Consider the following 26,516-nt stretch of genomic DNA (forward strand, 5'->3'; position numbering starts at 1 on the left):
CAGCCTCTCACTCTCACTGCCCACAGACACTGACACAGCCTCTCACTCTCACTGCCCACAGACAACTACACACCTCTCACTGCCCACAGACACTGACACAGCCTCTCACTCTCACTGCCCACAGACGCTGACACAGCCTCTCATTCTCACTGCCCACAGGTCTCAGTGACACAGCCTCTCACTCTCACTGCCCACAGACACTGACACAGCCTCTCACTCTCACTGCCCACAGACACTGACACAGCCTCTCACTGCCCACAGGTCTCAGTGACACAGCCTCTCACTGCCCACAGACACTGACACACCTCTCACTGCCCACAGACAGACACTGACACACCTCTCACTGCCCACAGACACTGACACACCTCTCACTGCCCACAGACACTGACACAGCCTCTCACTGCCCACAGGTCTCAGTGACACAGCCTCTCACTCTCACTGCCCACAGGTCTCAGTGACACAGCCTCTCACTCTCACTGCCCACAGGTCTCAGTGACACAGCCTCTCACTCTCACTGCCCACAGACACTGACACAGCCTCTCACTCTCACTGCCCACAGGTCTCAGTGACACAGCCTCTCACTCTCACTGCCCACAGACACTGACACAGCCTCTCACTGCCCACAGGTCTCAGTAAAACAGCCTCTCACTGTCCACAGACACTGACACAGCCTCTCACTGCCCACAGACACTGACACAGCCTCTCATTCTCACTGCCCACAGACACTGACACAGCCTCTCACTCTCACTGCCCACAAGTCTCAGTGACACAGCCTCTCACTGCCCACAGGTCTCAGTAAAACAGCCTCTCACTGTCCACAGACACTGACACAGCCTCTCACTGCCCACAGACACTGACACAGCCTCTCATTCTCACTGCCCACAGACACTGACACAGCCTCTCACTCTCACTGCCCACAGGTCTCAGTGACACAGCCTCTCACTCTCACTGCCCACAGGTCTCAGTGACACAGCCTCTCACTCTCACTGCCCACAGACACTGACACAGCCTCTTACTGTCCACACTTTTCATAGGTGACGGTCGGCTCTGTAACCCCAACCCCCACATCCCTTGCCCCCACCCCCACCACATGAGAGGAATGTGGAGGGGGGAGTGTGGGGGGTGGCTGTTGGACCTGAGAGCGTTGTGAACGGAAGGAGGGGGGCCAGATGGACAGAGGTGACAGTGGGGTTGTCTGCATGCTGACTGGAGTTCAACCAGTCCTCCATGACGTCACGGCACAGAGAGGAGGTGGGGATGGGGGCTGGGGGCGGGGGGGGGGGGGGGTGCACACGGGATGGTGAGAAAGAAAAAGGAGGGAGGGGTGAGAGAGATAAAGAAAGGAAAAAGAGGGGGAAGAGAGGGGTGAGGCAGAGTTAAAGAAAGGAGGGGGAGGGAGGGGAGATATAGAGATAAAGAAAGGAGGGGGTGGGAGGGGAGAGACAGAGATAAATGATGTGATGAAGGGGGAGGGAGGGGAGAGACAGAGATAAAGAAAGGAGGGAGGGGTGAGACAGGGATAAAGAAAGAAGAGGGACGGAGGGGTGAGACAGAGATAAAGAAAGAAGGGGGAGGGGGGGGTGAGACAGAGATAAAGAAGAGGGAGGGAGGGGTGAGACAGAGATAAAGAAAGAGGGGAGGGAGGGGTGAGACAGATAAAGGAGGGGAGGGAGGGGGAGACAGAGATAAAGAAAGAAGGGGGAGGGAGGGGTGAGACAGAGATAAAGAAAGAAGGGGGAGGGTGGGGTGAGACAGAGATAAATGATGGAGGGGGAGGGAGGGGAGAGAGAGATAATGAAAGAAGGGGGAGGGTGGGGTGAGACAGAGATAAAGAAAGAAGGGGGAGGGTGGAGTGAGACAGAGATAAAGAAAGAAGGGGGAGGGTGGGGTGAGACAGAGATAAAGAAAGAAGGGGGAGGGTGGGGTGAGACAGAGATAAATGATGGAGGGGGAGGGAGGGGAGAGAGAGATAATGAAAGAAGGGGGAGGGTGGGGAGAGACAGAGATAAAGAAAGGAGGGAGGGGTGCTACAGAGATAAAGAAAGAAGGGAGGGAGGGGAGAGACAGAGATAAAGAAAGAAGGGAGGGAGGGGAGAGACAGAGATAAAGAAAGAAGGGAGGGAGGGGAGAGACAGAGATAAAGAAAGAAGAGGGAGGGAGGGGAGAGACAGAGATAAAGAAAGAAGAGAGAGAGGAGAGACAGAGATAAAGAAAGAAGAGACAGAGGAGAGACCGAGATAAAGAAAGAGGGGAGGGAGGATGAGACAGAAGATACAGAAAGGAGAGGGAGGGTGAGGGAGGGGAGAGAGAAATAAAGAGGCAGGGAGGGGTGAGATTCAGATAAAGAAAGAGGGGGGGGGGGGATGGAGGGGGGAGACAGAGATAAAGAAAGAGGGGGGAGGCAAGGCTCAGACAGAGATAAAAAATGTAGGGGGTTGAGGGGGAGACCGAGATAAAGAAAGAAGAGGGTGTGGGAGGGACGGGAGAGACAGAGATAAAGAAAGAAGAGGGAGTGGGAGGGACGGGAGAGACAAAGAGGGAGGGGGAGGGAGGGGAGAGACAGAGATAAAGAGGGAGGGGGAGGGAGGGGAGAGACAGAGATAAAGAAAGAAGAGGGGGGGAGAGACAGAGATAAAGAAAGAAGAGGAAAGGGGGTGAGAGACAGATATAAAGAAAGTACGAGCTTGTGTTATAGCGCTGTGTATAACTGACTCTGTGCATGCGCACGCGCGAGTGTGTGTGTGTGTGTGTGTGTGTGTGTGTGTGTGAGAGTGTGTGTGTGAGCATGTGCGCATGTGTGTGTGTGTTTGAGAAAGAAAAATTTGATCGCGGATGCATGCGTCCTTATGTTAAGAGAGATAGAGGGGGACAGAGAGACAGAAACAGAGAGACACAGGGAGACTGCACGCTCTCTGTGTGTGTGTGCATGTGTGTGTTTGTGGGAGTGTGGGTTGTTTTTTTTCTGTGTGTGTGTGTGTGTGTGTGTGTGTGTGCGTGTGTGTGTGTGTACCCATGCTTGCAGGAAGACGATGTTTGTCTGTCTCTGACATTTGCTGACATCTCGTAGAACCCTTGTAGTGTTTCTGTATGTGCACTGCCTCACCCTCTGTCTGCCTGTGTGTGTGTGTGTGTGTGTGTGTGTGTGTGTGTGTGTGTGTGTGCATGCCTGCTAGTAGTTAAAGGACTGGTGGTTCTGGCTCACCTCCATTTCAGCCTCCAAACTGCTCTGATTTTTCCTTATACTGCTGATGTGGCCTCCACATCGTGTTATTTCATAAAAGCCCTAAAATATTTTTGGCACCTATCACTCATGGGACTCCATCAAAGGTTGGGGGTGCTCACTCTTCGTTTTTCTGATGTGCATTTCTTGCATATTGCTTATTTACTGCGAGTATACAATTAACATTTTTGACATAGTGCAAGTAGTGGCATATTCTTTCTATGGCATTCTTTATGGTTCTTACAATATATGCCAGTACATGATTGACCACAGGGGCCATTTGTTTTTACTTGGGGGTAAGAACATATATTATTACCTTTACGTAAGATTGCTATGTACCTACAGTTTTCTTTTCTCTAAAAGTAATCTTTTATCCATGATGTCAGTGAGAAGCTGATGTCTATGTCAATACACAGTCACTGAGTGACAGTGAGTAGTTGATATCTACGTCAATACACAGTCACTGAGTGACAGTGAGTAGTTGATATATACGTCAATACACAGAGTCACTGAGTGACAGTGAGTAGTTGATATCTACGTCAATACACAGTCACTGAGTGACAGTGAGTAGTTGATATATACGTCAATACACAGAGTCACTGAGTGACAGTGAGTAGTTATCTACGTCAATACACAGTCACTGAGTGACAGTGAGTAGTTGATATCTAAGTCAATACACAGTCACTGACTGACAGTGAGTAGTTGATATCTACATCAATACACAGAGTCAGCTGAATGACCAAGAATAAATGACAAATTCAAACAAAACAATACAGGCCAACACGAGGGTTTTTTTTCTATCATTTTATTCTGTTTCAGAAACAAAATATCAAAAAACAGTCACCCATTCTCAGTCGCAAATGCACACACACAGCAATACATATACCATCAGGAAGGAAGCAATGCAATTTTCTTCAGAATCTTTACTGCGATGGACTTGAAAACACCAGCCTGAAACAACAAAAAGCAACAGTTACAACTAGATAATATGACACGACTGTAATCTATGCACATAAGCATGTCCAGCATTACCTTTTCTTCCATGCACCAAAAACCACCATTGCATAATATGCACACTGCTGTCATGTCACTCACATGTACATGGAGTCTGCTGTCACATCTACATTAGGTCGGTTGTCACACATCTTACTTCATGTACTGTCAGTGATACAAAGAACAAACCTGATGACTGTCAGGTATCACAGTGAAACACACAGGACTAACCTGAGGACTGTCAGCTATCACAGTGACACACACACACAGGACAAACCTGAGGACTGTCAGGTATCACAGTAAACCTGAGGACTGTCAGGAATCACAGTGAAACACACAGGACAAACCTGAGGACTGTCAGCTATCCCAGTGACACACAGGACAAACATGAGGACTGTCAGCTATCACAGTGACACACAGGACAAACATGAGGACTGTCAGCTATCACAGTGACACACAGGACAAACATGAGGACTGTCAGCTATCACAGTGACACACAGGACAAACATGAGGACTGTCAGCTATCACAGTGACACACAGGACAAACATGAGGACTGTCAACCATTACAGTGACACACAGGACAAACATGAGGACTGTCAGCTATCACAGTGACACACAGGACAAACATGAGGACTGTCAACCATCACAGTGATGCACAGGACAAACCTGAGGACTGTCAGCTATCACAGTGACACACAGGACAAACCTGAGGACTCAGCTATCACAGTGACACATAGGACAAATATGAGGACTGTCAGATATCACAGTGACACACAGGACAAACCAGAGGACTGTCAGATATCACAGTAACACATTGGACAAACATGAGGACTATCAGGTATCACAGTGAAACACAGGACAAACCCGATGACTGTCAGGTATCACAGTGACACACAGGACAAACCTTAGGACAGTCAGGTGTCATAATGACACACTGGAAAAACCTGGGGACTATCAGGTATCACAGTGACACACACAGGACAGACCTGAGGACTGTCAGACATCACTGTGACACACACAGTACAAACCTGAGGACTGTCAGGTATCACAGTGACAAACACACAGGACAAACCTGAGGACTGTCAGGTATCACAGTGACACACATTGAGGAGAAACCTGAAGACTCAGGTATAACAGTGACACACACAGGACAAACCTCAGGACTGTCATGTATCACAGTGACACACAGGACAAACCAGAGGACTGTCAGATATCACAGTAACACATAGGACAAACCTGAGGACTGTCATGTATCACAGTCATACATACAGGACAAACATGAGGACTGTCAGCTATCACAGTGACACATAGGACAAACCTGAGCATTGTCAGGTATCACAGTCATACACACAGGACAAACCAGAGGACTGTCAGATATCACAGTAACACACTGGACAAACCAGAGGACTGTCAGATGTCACAGTGACACACAGAGGACAAACCTGAGGACTGTCAGGTATCACAGTGACACACAGGACAAACCTGAGGACTGTCAGGTACCACAGTGACACACATAGGACAAACCTGAGGACTGTCAGATATAACAGATACACAGGACAAACCCGAAGACTGACAGGTATCACAGTGACACACACACACACAGGACAAACCTGAGGACTGTCAGGTATCACAGTGACACACACACATATAGGACAAACCTGAGGACTGTCAGATATCACAGTGACACACACACACATAGGACAAACCTGAGGACTGTCAGATATCACAGTGACACACACACACACATAGGACAAACCTGAGGACTGTCAGGTATCACAGTGACACACACACACATAGGACAAACCTGAGGACTGTCAGATATCACAGTGACACACACACACATAGGACAAACCTGAGGACTGTCAGATATCACAGTGACACACACACACATAGGACAAACCTGAGGACTGTCAGGTATCACAGTGACACACACAGAGGAGAAACCTGAAGACTCAGGTTTAACAGTGACACACACAGGACAAACCTCAGGACTGTCAGGTATCACAGTGACACATAGAGTGACACACAGGACAAACCTCAGGACTGTCAGGTATCACAGTGACACATAGAGTGACACACAGGACAAACCTCAGGACTGTCAGGTATCACAGTGACACACAGAGTGACACACAGGACAAACCTAAGGACTGTCAGGTATCACAGTGACACACATAGAGGACATACCTGAGGACTGTCAGGTATCACTGTGACACACACAGAAGACATACCTGAGAACTGTCAGGTATCACAGTGACACACACACAGGACAAACCTGAGGACTTTCAGGTATCACAGTGACACACATAGAGGACAAACCTGAGGACTGTCAGGTATCACAGTGACACACAGAACAAAGCTGAGGTCTGTCAGGTATCACAGGAACACACACACACAGGACAAACCACAGGACTGTCAGTTATCACAGTGACACACAGAGGACTATCACTATTACGTATCACAGTGATTCACTGAACAACCTGAAGACTCATATATTGCAGTGACACACACACACACAGGACAAACCAGAGGACTGTCAGCTATCACAGCAACGCATAGAGAACAAACCTGAGTACGGTCAGGTATCACAGTGACACACACACACACAGAACAAACTTTGGCTGTCAGGTATCACAGTGAAAGACAGGACAAACCTGAAGACTATCAGGTATTACATTGACACACATACAGGACAAACCAGAGGACTGTCAGTTATCAGAATGACACACACACATAACAAACCTGAGAACTGTCAGGTATCACAGTGACACACAGGAGAAAACGGAGGACTGTCAGGTATCACAGTGACACACAGGACAAGCCTGAGGACTGTCAGGTATCACAGTGACACACACAGAGGACAAACCTCAGGACTGTCAGGTATCACAATGACACACACAGGACAAACCTCAGGACTGTCGGCTATCACAGTGACACACACTCAGGAGAAGATTGAGGACTGTCAGGTATCACAGTGACACACAGGACAAACCTGAGGACTGTCAGGTATCACAGTGACACACAGGACAAACCTGAGGACTGTCAGGTATCACAGTGACACACAGGACAAACCTGAGGACTGTCAGGTATCACAGTGAGACACATACAGGACAAACCTGAGGACTGTCAGGTATCACAGTGACACACACAGAGGACATACCTGAGGACTGTCAGGTATCACAGTGACACACATAAAGAACATACCTGAGGACTGTCAGGTAAGGCGGCCACAATAGGCATCCCTGCGTCAGACATTTCACAAATGTCTGCATAAAGTGGGACCTCACCTGTCAGCATCACCACATCAATCATTATAGAAGAATCAGCACATAAATCATAACAACAATCACCACATCAACCTTTATAACAAGAATCACCACATCAATCATAACAAGAATCACCACATCAACCATTATAGCAACAATCAACACATCAATCACTATAACAATTATTATAACAACAATCATCATCACATCAATTATCACATCAATCAATATAACAGCAATCATCACTACATAATCAACACATCAAACATAGCAAACTCATCACAACATCACCACATCAATCACTATAGCAAACTCATCACAACAATCATCACATCATTCATCTTAACATTTATGACCACATCGACCATCACCAGATCAATCATCACCACTTCACTGTTGTACAGACATCACATACAAGCACTGGGCACACACACCACAGAACAGAAATATAATACAGACATGTGCACAGAGGTACAGACACTGACCACACACACACACACACACCAGATATACAGACATGTATACAGAGGTACGACACTGACCACACACTCCACAGACATGTACACAGAGGTACAGACACTGACCACACACACCACAGACATGTACACAGAGATACAGACACTGACCACACACACATGTACACACAGGTACAGATGATCACTGACCCAGAATGTCAACGTTTAGCTCCTTTGCCAGTCGCAGCGCCCCCTGGTGTCCAAAGACATGGTGGCTGTGCCCACAGGTGGGACAGAAGTACACACTCATGTTCTCTACCAAGCCCAGCACTGGCACCTGCATTCTGCTGAACAGGGACTCTGCACGCCGGACATCCATCAGTGCAATGTCTTGTGGAGTCGTCACCAGCACTGCACCTGATTGATCAACAATCATCATCATCATCATCATCATCAGTAACAACATAGACGCTCCATGCCGATAGTGCTGTCTTGTGGAGTCGTCACCAGCACTACACCTGATTGATCAACAATCATCATCATCATCATCATCATCAGTAACAACATAGACGCTCCATGCCGATAGTGCTATGTCTTGTGGAGTCGTCACCAGCACTACACCTGATTGATCAACAATCATCATCATCACATCATCATCAGTAACAACATAGACGCTCCATGCCGATAGTGCTGTCTTGTGGAGTCGTCACCAGCACTACACCTGATTGATCAACAATCATCATCATCATCATCATCATCATCATCATCATCATCAGTAACAACATAGACGCTCCATGCCGATAGTGCTGTCTTGTGGAATCGTCACCAGCACTACACCTGATTGATCAACAATCATCATCATCATCATCATCAGTAACAACAACGATAATGATGAATATTATCAATACTATTCTGTTCTTTGGATGTTACACATCTGATCCATGGGCATTGCACAATCATCTGATCCACGGGCATTGCACATCATCTGTTCCATGGGTGTTACACCACAACTGTTCCATGGAAGTTACACTATATTTGACCCATGGGCGTTGCACCACATCTGATCCATGGACTTTACACAACACTGTATCTGATCCATGGGTGTTACACCACATCAGTTCCATGGGCGTTACACTGTATCTGATCCATGGGCGTTACACCACATCAGTTCCATGGGTGTTACACTGTATCTGATCCATGGGTGTTACATTGTAACTGATCCATGGGTGTTACGTAACACATCTGATCCATGGGTGCTACACTGTATCTGACCCAAGGGTGTTACATCACAGCTGATCCATGGGTGTCACCACATCTGATCCATGGGTGTTACGTAACACCACATCTAATCCATTGGTGTTACACTGTATCTGATCCATGGGTGTAACGTAACACCACATCTGATCAATGGGTGTTACACTACATCTGATCCATGGGTTGACTGACATCACGGGTAACAAGGAAAAACAGACACCAGGTGTTGACTGACATCACATGTAACAAGGGAGAACAGAGGACACTAGGTGTTGACTGACATCACAGGTAACAAGGGAGAACAGAGGACACCAGGTGTTGACTGACATCACATGTAACAAGGGAGAACAGAGGACACCAGGTGTTGACTGACATCACAGGTAACAAGGGAGAACAGAGGACACCAGGTGTTGACTGACATCACAGGTAACAAAGGAGAACAGAGGACACCAGGTGTTGACTGACATCACAGGTAACGAAGGAGAACAGACACCAGGTATACACTGACATCACATGTAACAAGGGAGAACAGAGGACACCAGGTGTTGACTGACATCACAGGTAACAAAGGAGAACAGACACCAGGTATTGACTGACATCACATGTAACAAGGGAGAACAGAGGACACCAGGTGTTGACTGACATCACAGGTAACGAAGGAGAACAGACACCAGGTATTGACTGACATCACATGTAACAAGGGAGAACAGAGGACACCAGGTGTTGACTGACATCACAGGTAACAAGGGAGAACAGAGGACACCAGGTGTTGACTGACATCACAGGTAACAAAGGAGAACAGAGGACACCAGGTGTTGACTGACATCACAGGTAATGAAGGAGAACAGACACCAGGTATTGACTGACATCACAGGTAACAAGGGAGAACAGAGGACACCAGGTGTTGACTGACATCACAGGTAACAAAGGAGAACAGACACCAGGTGTTGACTGACATCACAGGTAACAAGGGAGAACAGAGGACACCAGGTGTTGACTGACATCACAGGTAATGAAGGAGAACAGACACCAGGTATTGACTGACATCACAGGTAACAAGGGAGAACAGAGGACACCAGGTGTTGACTGACATCACAGGTAACAAAGGAGAACAGACACCAGGTGTTGACTGACATCACAGGTAACAAAGGAGAACAGACACCAGGTGTTGACTGACATCACAGGTAACAAAGGAGAACAGACACCAGGTGTTGACTGACATCACAGGTAACAAAGGAGAACAGACACCAGGTGTTGACTGACATCACAGGTAACAAGGGAGAACAGAGGACACCAGGTGTTGACTGACATCACAGGTAACAAGGGAGAACAGAGGACACCAGGTGTTGACTGACATCACACAGGTAACAAGGGAGAACAGAGGACACCAGGTGCTGACTGACATCACAGGTAACAAGGGAGAACAGAGGACACCAGGTGTTGACTGACATCACACAGGTAACAAGGGAGAACAGAGGACACCAGGTGTTGACTGACATCACAGGTAACAAGGGAGAACAGAGGACACCAGGTGATGACTGACATCACAGGTAACAAGGGAGAACAGAGGACACCAGGTGATGACTGACATCACAGGTAACAAGGGAGAACAGAGGACACCAGGTGTTGACAGACTGACTGACCTGTGACCGGCAGGTTCTGTGCGATGGACAGCTGGACGTCCCCAGTTCCTGGCGGCATGTCCACCAACAGAATGTCCAGCGGTGACCACGACACCTGTCTGCACAGTTCATGTCACTGCTTGTCTGCATAGTTCACATCATGTCACTGTTTGTCTGCATAGTTCACATCATGTCACTGCTTGTCTGCATAGTTCACATCATGTCACTGTTTGTCTGCATAGTTCACATCATGTCACTGCTTGTCTGCATAGTTCACGGTCACTTCACAACTTGTCTGCATAGTTCAAGGTCACTTCATAACTTGCCTGCACAGTTCATGTCATTGCTTGTCTGAACACTTTATGGTCACTTCATAAATGTCTGTTCACTTTATGGTCACTTCATAACATGCCTACACTTTATGGTCACTTCATGACACGTCTGTACTTTATGGTCACTTCATGACATGTCTGAACACTTTATGGTCACTTCATAATGTGTCAGTACACTTTATGGTCACTTCATAATATGTCTGTACACTTTATGGTCACTTTAATTCATAACATGTCTGTACACTTTATGGTCACTTCATAATGTCTGTTAATTATGGTCACTTCATGACATATCTTTACTTTATAGTCACTTCAATTCATAACATGTCTGTACACTTTATGGTCACTTCATAACGTGTATGTACACTTTATGGTCACTTCATAACATGTCTGTACTTTATGGTCACTTAATAACATGTCTGTTCACTTTATGGTCACCTCATAACATGTCTGTACACTTTATGGTCACTTCATAACATGTCTGTACACTTTATGGTCACTTCATAACATGTCTGTTCAGTTTGTGGTAACTTCATAACATGTCTGAACACTTTATGGTCACTTCAATTCATAACATGACTGTACACTTTATGGTCACTTCATAACATGTCTGTATACTTTATAGTCACTTCATAACGTGTCAGTACACTTTATGGTCACTTCATAACGTGTCTGTACACTTTATGGTCACTTCATAACATGTCTGTACACTTTATGGTCACCTCATAACATGTCTGTACACTTTATGGTCACTTCATAACGTGTCAGTACACTTTATGGTCACTTCATAACGTGTCAGTACACTTTATGGTCACTTCATAACATGTCTGTACACTTTATGGTCACTTCATAACATGTCTGTACACTTTATGGTCACTTCATAACATGTCTGTACACTTTATGGTCACTTCATAAAGTGTCAGTACACTTTATGGTCACTTCATAACATGTCAGTACACTTTATGGTCACTTCATAACATGTCTGAACACTTTATGGTCACTTCATAACATGTCTGAACACTTTATGGTCACTCCACAACATGTCCGTTCACATTATGGTCATTTCATAACAAGTCTGAACACTTTATGGTCACTTCACAATGTATCGTATATCTTCATAATATGTCTCTACTTTATTGTCACTTGATAATGTGTCTGTACTTTATGGTCACTTCATGACGTGTCTGTACTTTATGGTCACTTCATAACATGTCTGTACACTTTAAGGTCACTTCATAACATGTCTGTACACTTTATGGTCACTTCATAACATGTCTGTACACTTTATGGTCACTTCATAACACGTCTGTACTTTATGGTCACTTCATAACATGTCTGTACACTTTATGGTCACTTCATAACACGTCTGTACACTTTATCGTCACTTCATAACATGTCTGAACACTTTATGGTCTCTTCATAACATGTCTGAACACTTTATGGTCTCTTCATAACATATATCTACCCTTTATGGTCACTTCATAAGGCATCAATACACTTTATTGTCACTTCATGACATGTCTGTACTTTATGGTCACTTCATAACTTGTCGGTACTTTATGGTCACTTCATAACTTGTCTGTACACTTTATGGTCACTTCATAACATGGCTGCACTTTATGGTCACTTCATAACCCATCAGCGCACTTTATGGTCACTTCATGACACGTCTGTACTTTATGGTCACTTCATAACTCGTCTGTACTTTATGGTCAATTCATAACATGTCTGTACCTCATAACATGTCTGTACCCTTTATGGTCACTTCATAACATGTCTGTACTTTATGGTCAATTCATAACTTGTCTGTACACTTTATGGTCACTTCATAACACGTCTGTACACTTTATGGTCACTTCATAATGTGTCAGTACACTTTATGGTCACCTAATAACACATCAGTTCACTTTATGGTCACTTCATGACATGTCTGTACTTTATGGTCACTTCATAACATGTCTGTACTTTATGGTCACTTCATGACATGTCTGTACTTTATGGTCACTTCATAACATGTCTATACCTCATAACGTGTCTGTACACTTTACAGTCACTGCATTACATGTCTGTACTTTATGGTCACTTCACAGCATGTCTGTACCCTTGTTTACACACCTGAGGAGTTTTTCCAGAGCAGACATGACCATCAGGCCTCTCCACACAATGGCTTCATCTCCAACCAGGAACCCCATGGACATACTGTCACCACCACACACAACAGATTGTCACTGGCACAATTAATAATGTTATACACTATTCTGGACACACTGTAACCACCACAGAGAACAGATTACCACTGACACAATTATACACTATTCTGTCACTACCACACACAACAGGATCAGTGACACAATTATAACTATTGACACTTTTCCACTATTCTTTATCTTTCAATTTCATACTGTCACCAGCAAACAACAGATTATCAGTGACACAATCATAACTATTGACACTTTTCCACTATTCTTTATCTTTCAATTTCATACTGTCACCAGCAAACAACAGATTATCAGTGACACAATCATAACTATTGACACTTTTCCACTATTCTTTATCTTTCAATTTCATACTGTCACCAGCAAACAACAGATTATCAGTGACACAATTATAACTATTGACACTTTTCCACTATTCTCCATCTTTCAGTTTCATGCTGTCACCAGCAAACAGATCATACGCTATTCTCCATGTTTCTATTTCATTCTATCACCACTACACAAGACAGATTATCACTAACATAAATATACACTATTCTCCATGTTTCTATTTCATTCTATCACCACTACACAGAACAGATTATCACTGACATAATTATACACTATTCTCCATGTTTCTATTTCATTCTATCACCACTACACACTACATGAAAGGCCTTGCAGACTTAAAACAACAATCTGTCAATGGGATAGCTCAGGTGCTTACACTTGTGGAAGATGGCCTGGTCTTCAAAACATGCTCAAGAAAGAACTAAAGCTGTCCAGAAACAACTGAACAATATCGCTCAATGATGCAAGGCCACAGGATCTTCCATCAATCCAGCGAAAGCCCAAACGTTGCTGTGCACCCTCAACAACAAAACCGTAAGCAAATCACCACCACCTGTGTCATTCGACGGAATTCAAATCGAAAAACCGAATGCCTAAGCTACCTTGGAATACAGTTCGACAGGATGCTGACCTTGACAGCCTACACTAAAACCCAATGCACTGGTCATTGTTTGAGAGCCTCAAAATAAACAAATACGTTAAAATACAACAGAATGAAAGAAGGCTCTACACGGAAAGCAAACGACTGAAATAAAATCAGAACAAAAAATCACATTCAGTAGACTTGTGTGCACCCACACACACACACATACTAGCATGCAAATGCACACACACACTCACAGACATGCAGCACACATGCAACAATTTGCAGTTTCACAGACACCCAGATTGAACCCTCAACCAGCTGAAGTACATACCCTGGGCCCAACTCCACATATACACACATGTAACATACATTTAAACAATGACATAAAGAAAAGCTGCACAAACATACCATTTTATGCCATAGTTGACCAAAGGAATCATCTTCTGATCTGAAAAAGGATCAGAACTGACATCAATGACAGACACTGATCAAAATTGATAGTAAAACTTTGCCCAGTCATATTTGACTAGAACTGACATAAATGACACACACTGATCAAAACTGATGTCAATAATTAAAACTTTGCCAAGTCATGATATTTGACTAGAACTGACATCAATGATATACACTGATAAAAACTGATATCAATAATTAAAATTTTGCCCAGTCATATCTGACTAGAACTGACATCAATCATATACACTGATACATAAAAACTGATATCAATAATGAAAACTTTGCTCAGAAATGATATTTGACTAGAACTGACATCAATGATATACACTGATAAGAACTGATATCAATAATTAAAACTTTGCTCAGAAATGATATTTGACTAGAACTGACATCAATGATATACACTGATAAGAACTGATATCAATAATTAAAACTTTGCCCAGTCATGACATTTGACTAGAACTGACATCAATGACATACACTGGTAAAAACCGATAGTAAAACTTTGCCCAGTCATGATATTTGACTAGAACTGACATCAATGATATACACTGATAAAAACTTATATCAATAATTAAAACTTTGCCCAGTGATGATGTCTGACTAGAACTGACATCAAATAACAGAGCAACAAAAGCAGGAAACCAATAATCTTGAAAATAAGCCCTAGCATTTACAAATAGACACAGGAGCAGACATGGGAAGACTGAGGCCAGGCAGTCACTGGCCTGCTAACTATTCCACCCACCAAGGAGCAGCAGACCAGGAAAACACAGAGAGGGTGCAAGGTGTGTTACGCCAATCACAAAGCACAAGGAGCGTCACGTCAAGAGGTGAACCCCCCCCCCCCCCCCCCCCCCCCCCCCCCCAAAAAAAAAAGGAAAAAAGCCACCACAATCATGTGCAAACAGTGTAAAGTGCCCCTCTGTGCTGTTCCATGCTTTGAGGTGTTCCACACAGTCAAGGACTACAGCAAATAATAATCTAGCTGCAGCAGAAATGTGTAAATAGGTGGGGCTTTTATTCTTTTTCTTTTTTTTTTTTCAAGTGATGGATTTGTATGGTTTTTCTTTTTCTCCCTTTCCAGTGTTGTGATCTTCTATTTTATTTTTTTTAACAGTTTGTTGTGCAACATTTGACTTCAAACCGATTAATGAGAATCAGGGAACCTTACTGTGTGAGAAAATCATCTTATGCTGCCTTGTGGATTAGTTGATGGATATGACATGCCTGGTGAGTACAGTATACCTATTTTTCAATTTTTTTTTGTTGTTTTTCAATATTTAGTGACATAATTTAAAATATTTAAAAAAAATATTTAGCAGCATTTAATGAGAAAACTGTTTTAAACTGTTAAAAGAAGAGATGGTAAACTTTCTAGTGATATATAATTTGTATGTCTTTGTCTCCGTGTGAAAGTGTGTTGAATTTTTCAAATATGCCCATATTTGCCCGTCACAGTAAAACTACATGCACTATTTAACTACATCTCCATAGAGTTAAAGCAAGGACTGAAGGCTCTGGTGTCTCTGCTCTCAAAGATGCAGGAAAGCTTATCACTGACCCAAAGGAACAAGCCCAAGTCCTGAACAAACAGTTCCAGTCTGTCTTCAGCTGCAAGGAAGACATCACAGCCGATAACTTCAATCAACGATGCCCCTTACCACCTGACATACCCCACTACCCCACATGCAGTGACATCAACATTACAGAGGTATGAGTAAGAAATCTGCTTCTCAGACCTAACCCCAACAAAGCCTGCGGACCTGATGGCATCACAACCAGGCTCTTGAAGACGGTTGCTGAGGAGATTGCCCCAGTCTTCACTCTGCTCTTCCACAGTTCCTACAACACAGGAACACTTCTCCAAGGCCTTTGACAAGGTCAGCCATGCCCTGTTTGTACGCAAATTACAGCACTATGGAATCAGAGGTCAACTGAACACCTGGATCAAAAATTTTCTTGAGGACAGGCACCAAGCAGTTGTGGTGGAGGGAGCTACCTCAAAATATATTCCAGTCAACTCAGGTGTTCCCCAGGGCTCGGTCCTCACCCCTTGTCTCTTCTCTACATCAATGACCTCCCAAAGTCCATCAAATCAAAGGCCAGATTATTTGCAGACAACATCATGTGCAACAAAATTATCAAGAAGGAAGCCGACCAGCACACACTCCAAGAAGACCTAGCTTCCCTTTCCATCTGGGAAAAACAGTGGGCCATGCAAAGTGCTCCACCTTGAGTGTCAGTAGAAAGAGGAAAAAGATCGCACCAAACTACAAACTCCATGGCCACCCACTGGAAAACGTCAACACCACAAAATATCTTGGTGTGAACATCCAAGACGACCTACGCTGGGGATCCCACATCAATTCTACAACCAACTAAGCCAACAAGACCTTAGGCTTTCTTCGGCGCAACTTGAAGATAGGAAACAAGAAGACAAAGGAAACTGCGTAAAAAAACCTTGTTCGACCTATCCTTGCATATGCTGCATCTGTGTGGGATCCCTATACAGCCAGTGACATCCAGGCCATCGAAAAGGTCCAGCGCTGAGCTGCAAGATGGGTCATAAACCGACATCGACAGACATCTTGTGTAAACTCCATCCTTAGCTCCCTCAACTGGTACCCCCTACAAGTCAGACCAGAAAAAATCTTGCCTGGAGATGTTCTACAAGTTCCACTATGGTCTCATCTCCATCAACTCAGACTGCCTACCAACGCCATCAGACAGTAGGTTGAGCCCCACAAAAAAACAACACCTGCAACTACAACATTCCTGCCTGCAGGACGCAGTACAGATGTCTTTCTTTCCCCATACCATCCCGGAATGGAACACTCTGCCCCAGGAGGCTGTCACAGCAGAGTCGCTGGACTGCTTCAATTCCAGACTCGCCTCCTGCTTGTGACACAGTAGAGCAGACTTACACCCCCCACCCCCACCCCCCCTGACTCCAACACTAATGTTTAGTTCCCCCATGCCCCCCCCCCCTTTTTTTTTTCCACTGGTAAGAAGGCTAGGGCTGTGCCGGTTGGGTGTATTCCCGGGGACCGCTACGGTAGCCAAATTGGCCAAGCTGGAGATGCTAACACATCAGTGGACTGCCCCCCTTCTCCCCAATCAGTTAATAGTACATCCCTCGGTAACCCAGCTGAATAGCACCCAACAGCAACCTCCCACAAAAGTTTCAACATACTGATGTTGGCCGTCAAGTGGAAGAAGAAGAAGACACACACACACACACACACACACACACACACACACACACACACACACTGACAAATGTGGAAAGACAAGAAAACCAAAGCAGAGAAAGACATGTACCCAGGCTGAGTTCTGGTTCTCCTGACAGGTTCATCAACTTGGGGATGGAGGGGCCATAGATGTCAGCATCCAGGATTCCTATGTCCAACTTCTGCAGCCAGAGACCACCAACATCAGGTCATGCAGCATTATAGATAGCACTCTCATGATAAATATATGTGAAGAGAGACAGACATAGAGAGAGAAGAGAGAGAGGGAGAGACAAGAAAGAGAGGGGGGGAGGAGTGAGAGAAAACAAAGTACAAATTTAAAAAAATCTTGTTTGAAGAAGGTAAAAAAAAAATAGCACAATGTTTTGGGTTTTTTAACTGGTCCTCCAGGCAAAGAAAAACGAAAGTGAAAGAAAAAGTTTTAACCAAAATATTAACAACACCAAAATAAACAAAATCACATAAGCATGCACAGAACCTAATTTTCAACTTGTTACGAACATTAGTCTGGTCATTTGTCATTTGTGAATGTCCAAATGAACATATGATCTGCGTATGAGGCCAAGTATTCTGTTGGCTTTGTTGACTTGCGTTTCTGTGTGTTTCGTGAATTGTAGCTGGCTGTCGATTTGGACTCCAAGGTCTCTCTCTACTTCAGATGAGCTTAATTTTACATGTTCTTTCTTTCCATGTAGTCTCATGCTGTATTCATGCCTTTTGTTTTTGTTTCCCAAGTGTAGCACACTACATTTTCCTGTGTTGAAATTCATCTGCCATTTATCAGCCCAGTCCACTAGATGATCCGTCTATCTGTAAATCCTCATGTTTTTCTGCTGGTCCATTGAGCTTTGTGTCATCCGCATACATACTACAACATTTGTTGACTTCATTTGGTAGGTCACTGTCAAATAATAAAAGAGAATGGGCCCTATTACACTGCCTTGAGGTACGCCACTGGTCACGTCTTTCCAGTCTGATAACAAGATGCTGACTTTTACTCTCTGTTTTCTGTCTAGTAGGAAACTCTTAATCCAGTTAAACGCATTGCCACAGGTACCATAGCCCTCTAGCTCTTTATTAAACGCTGATGTGGTACCGAGTCAAAAGCTTTTGAGAAATCCAGGTAGATGGCATCCACAGGTGTTCCCTTGTCCAAGCTCTCTGTCCATTGTTCTAGTACTTCCAGTCCACCAGATTCGTTGCAAACGAGCGGTTAGACACAAAGCCATGTTGGCAGGTTGATACATCATTATTGCTTTCCAAGTGTTGAAATAACTCATCCTCACTATTTTTTCTAGAATTTTACATGGAATACTAGTTAGGCTAACTGGTCTGTAAGAATATGTGCGTTAACCGAAGCCCTGCACATTCCAATGAGTAATCTTTTTTTTCTTTCTTTAAGCTTGTATCACTAGTGAGTCTTGAAGGCTTTGCCTCTCTTGTTGTTTATTTTAATTCATGCAACTGATACACATATTGATAATATTGTAAATAAACCCAATCAAATGATTGGTGTAATTAAGAGAACCTTCAATTACTAAGATAAAAATATATTTCTCAATCTATATAAAGCATTAGTTAGATCAAATGTAGAATATGGTAATATTGTGTGGCACCCATACCTTAAGAGACAATCTATAGCAATAGTAAGGGTCCAAAGAAGGGCAACAAAATTATTAAAATAATGCAAGATTATGAGTTATCAACAAAGACTTACATACTTAAATCTACATTCACTAAAAGGTAGAAGATTAAGAGGGGATTTGATTGAAACTTAAAAAAAAAAAAAGATATTAAATAACATAAATGATGTAAATGCAAGACATATCTTTAGAATGCCGGATTATGATAGTACAAGGAACTTGGTAAAGAAAATTTGTTTAGAACACTGCAACACCAACCTTAGAAAAAAAATTCATTGGCTAACCAAATTGTACAAACATGGAATGCACTACCAATCGAAGTTAAACTTGCACAAAATACTAACATGTTAAAAAATCTCCTTGACACCAACACCATCTTAAAAGAAAAAAATTTTTATTATGAAGAATGAAAACAAAGTTTCTTGCAGAAGTGTACTTGCGTACCCCGCCCAACAACAACAAACAAAAGAGAAGAAAATAAATAAATAAAATAAAATGGAAGAAGTGAAGATGAAGATTCGATGGGGACACAAAAGGCCGAGAGGTCTAGGCAGATGACTTGCCAGTCCCTATACTACTACTACTACTACCACTACATACTTACAGGGTCGACAGCAGACATGGCAAGGGCAAGGTTCGCTGAAACGAAACAGGAAACAACGTGAACAACACAACAGTTCTTTGTGAAAACAAACAGGAAACAACGTGAACAACACAACAGTTCTTTGTGAAAACAAACAGGAAACAACATGAACAACACAACGGTTCTTTGTGAAAACAAAACAAGAAACAATGTGAACAACACAACAGTTCTTTGTGGAAACAAACAGGAAACAATGTGAACAACACAACAGTTCTTTGTGGAAACAAACAGGAAACAACATGAACAACACAACGGTTCTTTGTGAAAACAAACAGGAAACAACGTGAACAACACAACAGTTTTTCATAGAAACAAGACAGGAAACAACGTGAACACCACAACAATTCTTAGTGGAAACAAAACAAGAAACAATGTGAACAACACAACAGTTCTTTGTGGAAACAAACAGGAAACAATGTGAACAACACAACAGTTCTTAGTGAAAACAAACAGGAAACAATGTGAACAACACAACAGTTCTTAGTGAAAACAAACAGGAAACAACGTGAACAACACAACAATTCTTAGTGAAAACAAACAGGAAACAATGTGAACAACACAACAATTCTTAGTGAAAACAAACAGGAAACAATGTGAACAACACAACAGTTCTTCGTGGAAACAAGACAGGAAACAATGTGAACATCACAACAATTCTTAGTGGAAACAAAACAAGAAACAATGTGAACAACACAACAGTTCTTTGTGGAAACAAAACAGGAAACAACATGAATGCAACAGTTCTTTGAGGAAATAAAACAGGAAACAATATGAACAGAACAGTTCTTTGTGGAAACAAAACAGGAAACAACTTGAACACAACCGTTCTTTGTGAAAACAAAACGGGAAACAACTTGAATGCAACAGTGCAGTCCTCCGTGGAAACAAAACAGGAAACATTCATCCATAAGGTACATTACTATATAATATGTTTACCCATGGGATACATGACAATATAATATCCATATGATACATGACTTCTTCTTTTTCTTCGTTCGTGGGCTGCAGCTCCCACATTCACAAATATGTACACTAGTAGTAGGCTTTTACGTGTATGACCGTTTTTACCCCACCATTTAGGCAGCCATACTCCGTTGGGGGGGGGGGGGGCATGATACATGACAATACAGCACATTTATCCAAGGGATATATATGGCAATATGATGCATAAATCATTGGGATACATGACAATGTAAGCATTTATCCATGGGATACTCAACACTCTGTTCATTATTTAACAATTAAGCAGTGGTTTAATCGCGATCATCAGTGTGATTGGTACGATCAGTTAGGCAAGGAATTTCTGGTTCTAGTGGTGTACTTTTCTTTGATCTCGGATTCTGCACAGCAAAATGGTGTGCATTGCTCTGTTTTAACTTCTCCAACTTATAACTCTGCAGTGCATTTTTCATATTGCTCTTTACTGTAAAAACCAGTTGTGCTGGCCAGTTCTTTCCTGCCGTCCAGTGTGGCCAGCAGTGTGGAGAGCACGTGCAGTGTGAGCCACTGGACTGGAGTGTATCATCACACTGTTCACTGCATGCAGCGTAAGCCACATTGTGTTGACATGCCATGTCACAATTCTTTCCACTGCAATGGCTTTTTATCGTTTACTGACAACCAGTTTTATAGTAGAGACATTTTTACTGAAGTTGAATACCCAAGTGAGTGTTTCATCTGATGACATTTCCTACTCCAGTTCCAGTGTCTGCTATTCCTCCCTGTGTTAAGACGTAAACAGGCTGGGCATTCATAATAATAATAATCATAATGGACATTTGTTGAGCACTTTCCTCCCTTAAAGAGAGCTCAAAGCGCTTTACAATAAACATCAAACACACACTCACACGCATGCGCGCAATAACTCACAAAAGAAAGAAGAAGAAAAATAATGATTTAGCGCACAATAATATAAAACAGATTCAGAGACTATGCGTATTACATAATTACACACACACACACACACACGTTTGAACAGAAGCTGCATATTACATGTGGATGGGGCTGATGACTAGATCTTTCGGTAGATGGTTGTTGGTTGCACAATTCTATTTACATGTATCACACTGGATTTGTTCGAGAGACACGGCATTGACTGCTTTGGGGAAAAAGCTATTGGCAAAGCGATTGGTTTTCGTCTTTATACTTCTGTCCCATCAACCAGAGGGGAGCATCTCCAAAATCCCAAAAGCTGGATGTGATTCGTCCTGGCTGATTGATTTTGCTTTTTTGAGTAGCCGCTTATAATACATGTCTTCTAGAGAAGGTAGATTAGCACCGGTAATCTTGGTGGCAGTTTTTACGATTCTGTTAACGGCTGCAACTTCTGCCTTGGAAATGTTTCTGTACCAAACTGTAATACATTGTACTGAAGGTTTTTCAAACCTTTTCAAAGTCAACAAGCACAAAAAACCAGGAATACGTATTTTTTCAGTATAAGCAATAACATCATAAACCAATCGTATACATTCACCTTTGTAACGCCCTTTCAAAAAACTCTTTTGACAATTGTTAATGATACTTGGCAGTACAGTTTTTAGCTTTGCAGAAATACAAGATGAAGCTATCTTATAAGATACATTTAAATCTCATAATTTGCCCGAACCAACTTTGGTACCTGTTGTGGTGGACTTGCCCACGCCCCCTTTGCCAGAGGCTACACAGATGATGTTCTCCACACCATCAATGGGACGCTGTTTGGGCAGACCTCGGGCTCTGAGTTTTCTCTGGTGTTCTGTGATGGAAGAGCTATCCTGTCAAGATTACAGAGGATCAAAAGTACACACATTATTACATGTCCAGATTACAGAGGATCAAAAGTACACACATTATCACATGTCCACATTACAGAGGATCAAAAGTACATACATCATTACATGTCCACATTACAGAGGATCAAAAGTACACACATCATTACATGTCCAGATAACAGAGGATCTTCTTCTGCATTCTTGTATGTACACGAGTGAGCTTTCATGTGTATTACCCCGCCATGTAGGCAGTCATACTCTGCTTACTGGGGTGTGTATGCTGGGTACGTTCTTGTTTCCATAACCCACCAAATGCTGACATGGATAACAGGATTTTAATGTGTGTACTTGATCTTCTGCTTGCTTATACACACAAAGGGGGTTCAGGCACTGGCAGGTCTGCACATATGCTGACCTGGGAGATCTGAAAAATCTCCACCCTTTACCCATCTGGCACCGTTACCAAGATTCGAACCCGTGACCCTCAGACTGAAAGTCCAATGCTTTAACCACTTGGCTATTGTGCCCGTCACAGACGATCAAAAGTACACACATTATTACCGGTACATGTCCTCATTACAGCGGATCAAAAGTACACACATCATTACATGTCCACATTACAGAGGATTAAAAGTACATACATCATTACAATTTCTAACTGATTAGAGTGTGTGTGCGTAAGCACAACAAATATAATATTGCAGCAAATGATACAGACACTTCATTTAATTGATGTTTAGGAGCAGTTGTTTAAAAGGGGCTTTGCATTTACAATTTGAATGGCGCCATCATTGAAGACCACAGGTTAGTTGAGGAAAAGGCATCTGCTAGTGCTATACAGCTCGTGCATGAAACAGTATCTGAAGCCAGCTGAACGCTTGGCTAAAAAAACAACAACAAAAAACAACAACAACAAACAAGACTTTTATCCGTTCTGCCACTTTCCTCCTCGTGATAAGTGGTAAATTCTCAAAATGTTTAAGTCTTGCCATTTCTGTAATTTTCCATACTTATTTTAAATTTTATCCCCATGTTTTTTCACTCTCAAAACGAAATTTGCCACTTTGTGGTAAACTGCAACTTGAGAACATTAGTACATGTGTCTTAGTGCTAAACTGCAATTTGAAAACATCACTACATCAAGTAGACGCTAACTTGAAAACAGCACACGTGCACTGCTTGCCTCGGACTCCGTCCCTCATCTGGTAAACCCCAGAAAAGTTTTTGTTTTCACGTGATGCATTTCTTCATTCGAGCAAGGCCGAAGCAAACCTCATTACAACTAACTTAATAAAGGGGGGAGGGGGGGGGGAAACACTTACCACAGTCCATTTCTGCTGTACTGATAGTTTTCTCACAAAGGACAAATCGCCACTACATTTGCATCCTCCACTCAACAGTCTAGCAATCGAAAAGACCTTCATGTTCGTAAGCTTCTGGGACTGGAGGCTTTCTGCCAAGTTCACGCAAACAACATAACCGGAAGGAAGCAGGACGACAAACCGAAAGCTGTCCATTAACCAACCAGAACGACTGAATAGATATTGTCTATTTAGTACAATGAAAACGAAACCTCATGTTCAGAACAGTCAAGTTGAGATTTTAACTGGTCTTCATGTATGACAAAATCACACACGAACAAAAATGGTATGATCCACATTTCTCTCTCTCTCTCTCTCTCTCTCTCTCTCTCTCTCTCTCTCTCCTCAGTCATACTATTTTATATGTTGAATTATGCTTCCTTTGGCAATGAACAACCCCCTCACCCCACCCCCACCCCCCGCCCCCGCCCGCCACCACCCTGTTACTGCTATGTGTATTTTTTAATTATTACTTACTGTTTTATATTCACATTAATGTAGTATTTTTTTTTATCATATACAATGTATGCTTGTGTGTGTCAGTGTAAGTGTGTGAGAGACACAGAGAGAGAGAGAGAGAGAGAGAGAGAGAGAGAGAGAGAGTGGGGGGGTGGGAAGAGTGTGTGTGTGTGTGTGTGTGTGTGTGTGTGTGTGTGTTCTGTTGGATTTTTTTTATGTCGATTACTACCGGCTGAATACTGCGCTTGTGCCTCTCTCTCTCTCTCTCTCTCTCTCTCTCTCTCTCTCTCTCTCTCTCTGTATGACATGAGCGAGTGGCCTATTCATTAAACCATTCAGTGTTCAGTGTTCTGTGTGTGTGTGTGTGTGTGTGTGTGTGTGTGTGTGTGTGTTATATTTTTACCATGCTTATGCCTTTATGTAGTATAGTATTCGCATTCTATGACTTTAAGTAGCATTGTGCAGTGCATGCAATGACATATATAATGTAGTTTTGTCAGTGTAGTGTAGACCCTGTTTCAGGGCGGGGACTGGATGAAAAAAAAACAAGAGGCAAGGCCTTCAAGACTCACTTGTGATACACTTTAAAAAAATTATTTAAAAAATCCAAGCTTTTTATGTATTGAGTATAATTTCAAAATGTAATGTTTAAGATGAGAAAGATCAGTTTAAAGCAAATTAAGTCCCCTAGCATTAATTACAGAGTAATTTTCCATTTTTACTATCTGCACCAAAACGTTTGCAAAATAAATAAAACTTCCATACTTAGCAAAAAAAAGTTCCTGTTTGAACAAAAAATGATAATAATGACTGCTCTTGGTGTTGGGTCAGAATATCAGATCAAAGTGCCAAGTTTAGAGAATACAAAAAATATAAATATAACAGTAAATGCAGTTTGCATATAATTAGGCTTCATTTAAAAAAATTTTTTTGTGCCTATCCCAGAGGTGCAATATTGTTTTAAAGAAGATGACTGGAAAGAACTGAATTTTTCCTGTTATTATGCCTAATTTGGTGTCAACTGACAAAGTATTTGCAGAGAAAATGTCAATGTTAAAGTTTACTACACACACACACACACACACACACACACACACACACAGAGACAACCGAACACCGGGTTAAAACATAGACTCACTTTGTTTACACAAGTGAGTCAAAAAGCGCGCCAGGGCTTATCTACTATCCTTGATAAATAAGAATATATGTGCTTTAGTTTTCAACTTGGGAATAGTTCGATAAAAGCCAAACCCAGTGGGTCCCGAATCAGTATATACGGTATCCTCGGCTTGTGCAGCTGATAACGCAGCAGGTATCTGACATCGTTCAGTAATTTAGGCAGAGCAAGGGAAGAAGTCGCGTGGGTTGACTGTGTTTACATTCGTCGCGACCGACAAAGTGGCGCCCGGTCCCACTGGCAGTGCACCGCGTGTGACGTCATCTTCTCAAGCCCTAATATGATGGCTTTTGATGTTCTGGCATAAATAAGTAATTCATGATCTATAAGTTCTTTAATATGTGTTTGTATTGATATGATGTGTGTCTATTGATATGATGTGTGTCTATGTGTGATTATTATTACTACTACCCCTTTTTATATATTATAATTATTATTTATTTATTTATTTACTTATTTATGTACGCTTATCTATTATTTATTCACCTTTTTTTTCTCAAG

General features: G+C 42.7%; 1 protein-coding gene across 1 annotated transcript; it reads right to left on the bottom strand.

Annotated features, from left to right (window-relative positions):
- Window positions 1-4,019: 4,019 nt before the first annotated feature.
- Window positions 4,020-24,524, bottom strand: LOC143289777 (iron-sulfur cluster transfer protein NUBPL-like). Its single transcript, XM_076598906.1, has 10 exons — window positions 24,341-24,524; window positions 22,886-23,021; window positions 20,230-20,264; window positions 18,053-18,143; window positions 14,681-14,720; window positions 13,256-13,339; window positions 10,830-10,927; window positions 8,143-8,349; window positions 7,416-7,498; window positions 4,020-4,171 (listed from the first exon to the last, which is right to left on the bottom strand). Exons 1-10 carry the CDS (start codon window positions 24,440-24,442, stop codon window positions 4,109-4,111), a joined length of 939 nt encoding a protein of 312 aa, XP_076455021.1. The 5' UTR covers window positions 24,443-24,524; the 3' UTR covers window positions 4,020-4,108.
- Between the last annotated feature and the right edge of the window lie 1,992 nt (window positions 24,525-26,516).

The sequence above is a fragment of the Babylonia areolata genome, chromosome 1, assembly GCF_041734735.1.
Source record: "Babylonia areolata isolate BAREFJ2019XMU chromosome 1, ASM4173473v1, whole genome shotgun sequence".
Taxonomy (NCBI): domain Eukaryota; kingdom Metazoa; phylum Mollusca; class Gastropoda; order Neogastropoda; family Buccinidae; genus Babylonia; species Babylonia areolata.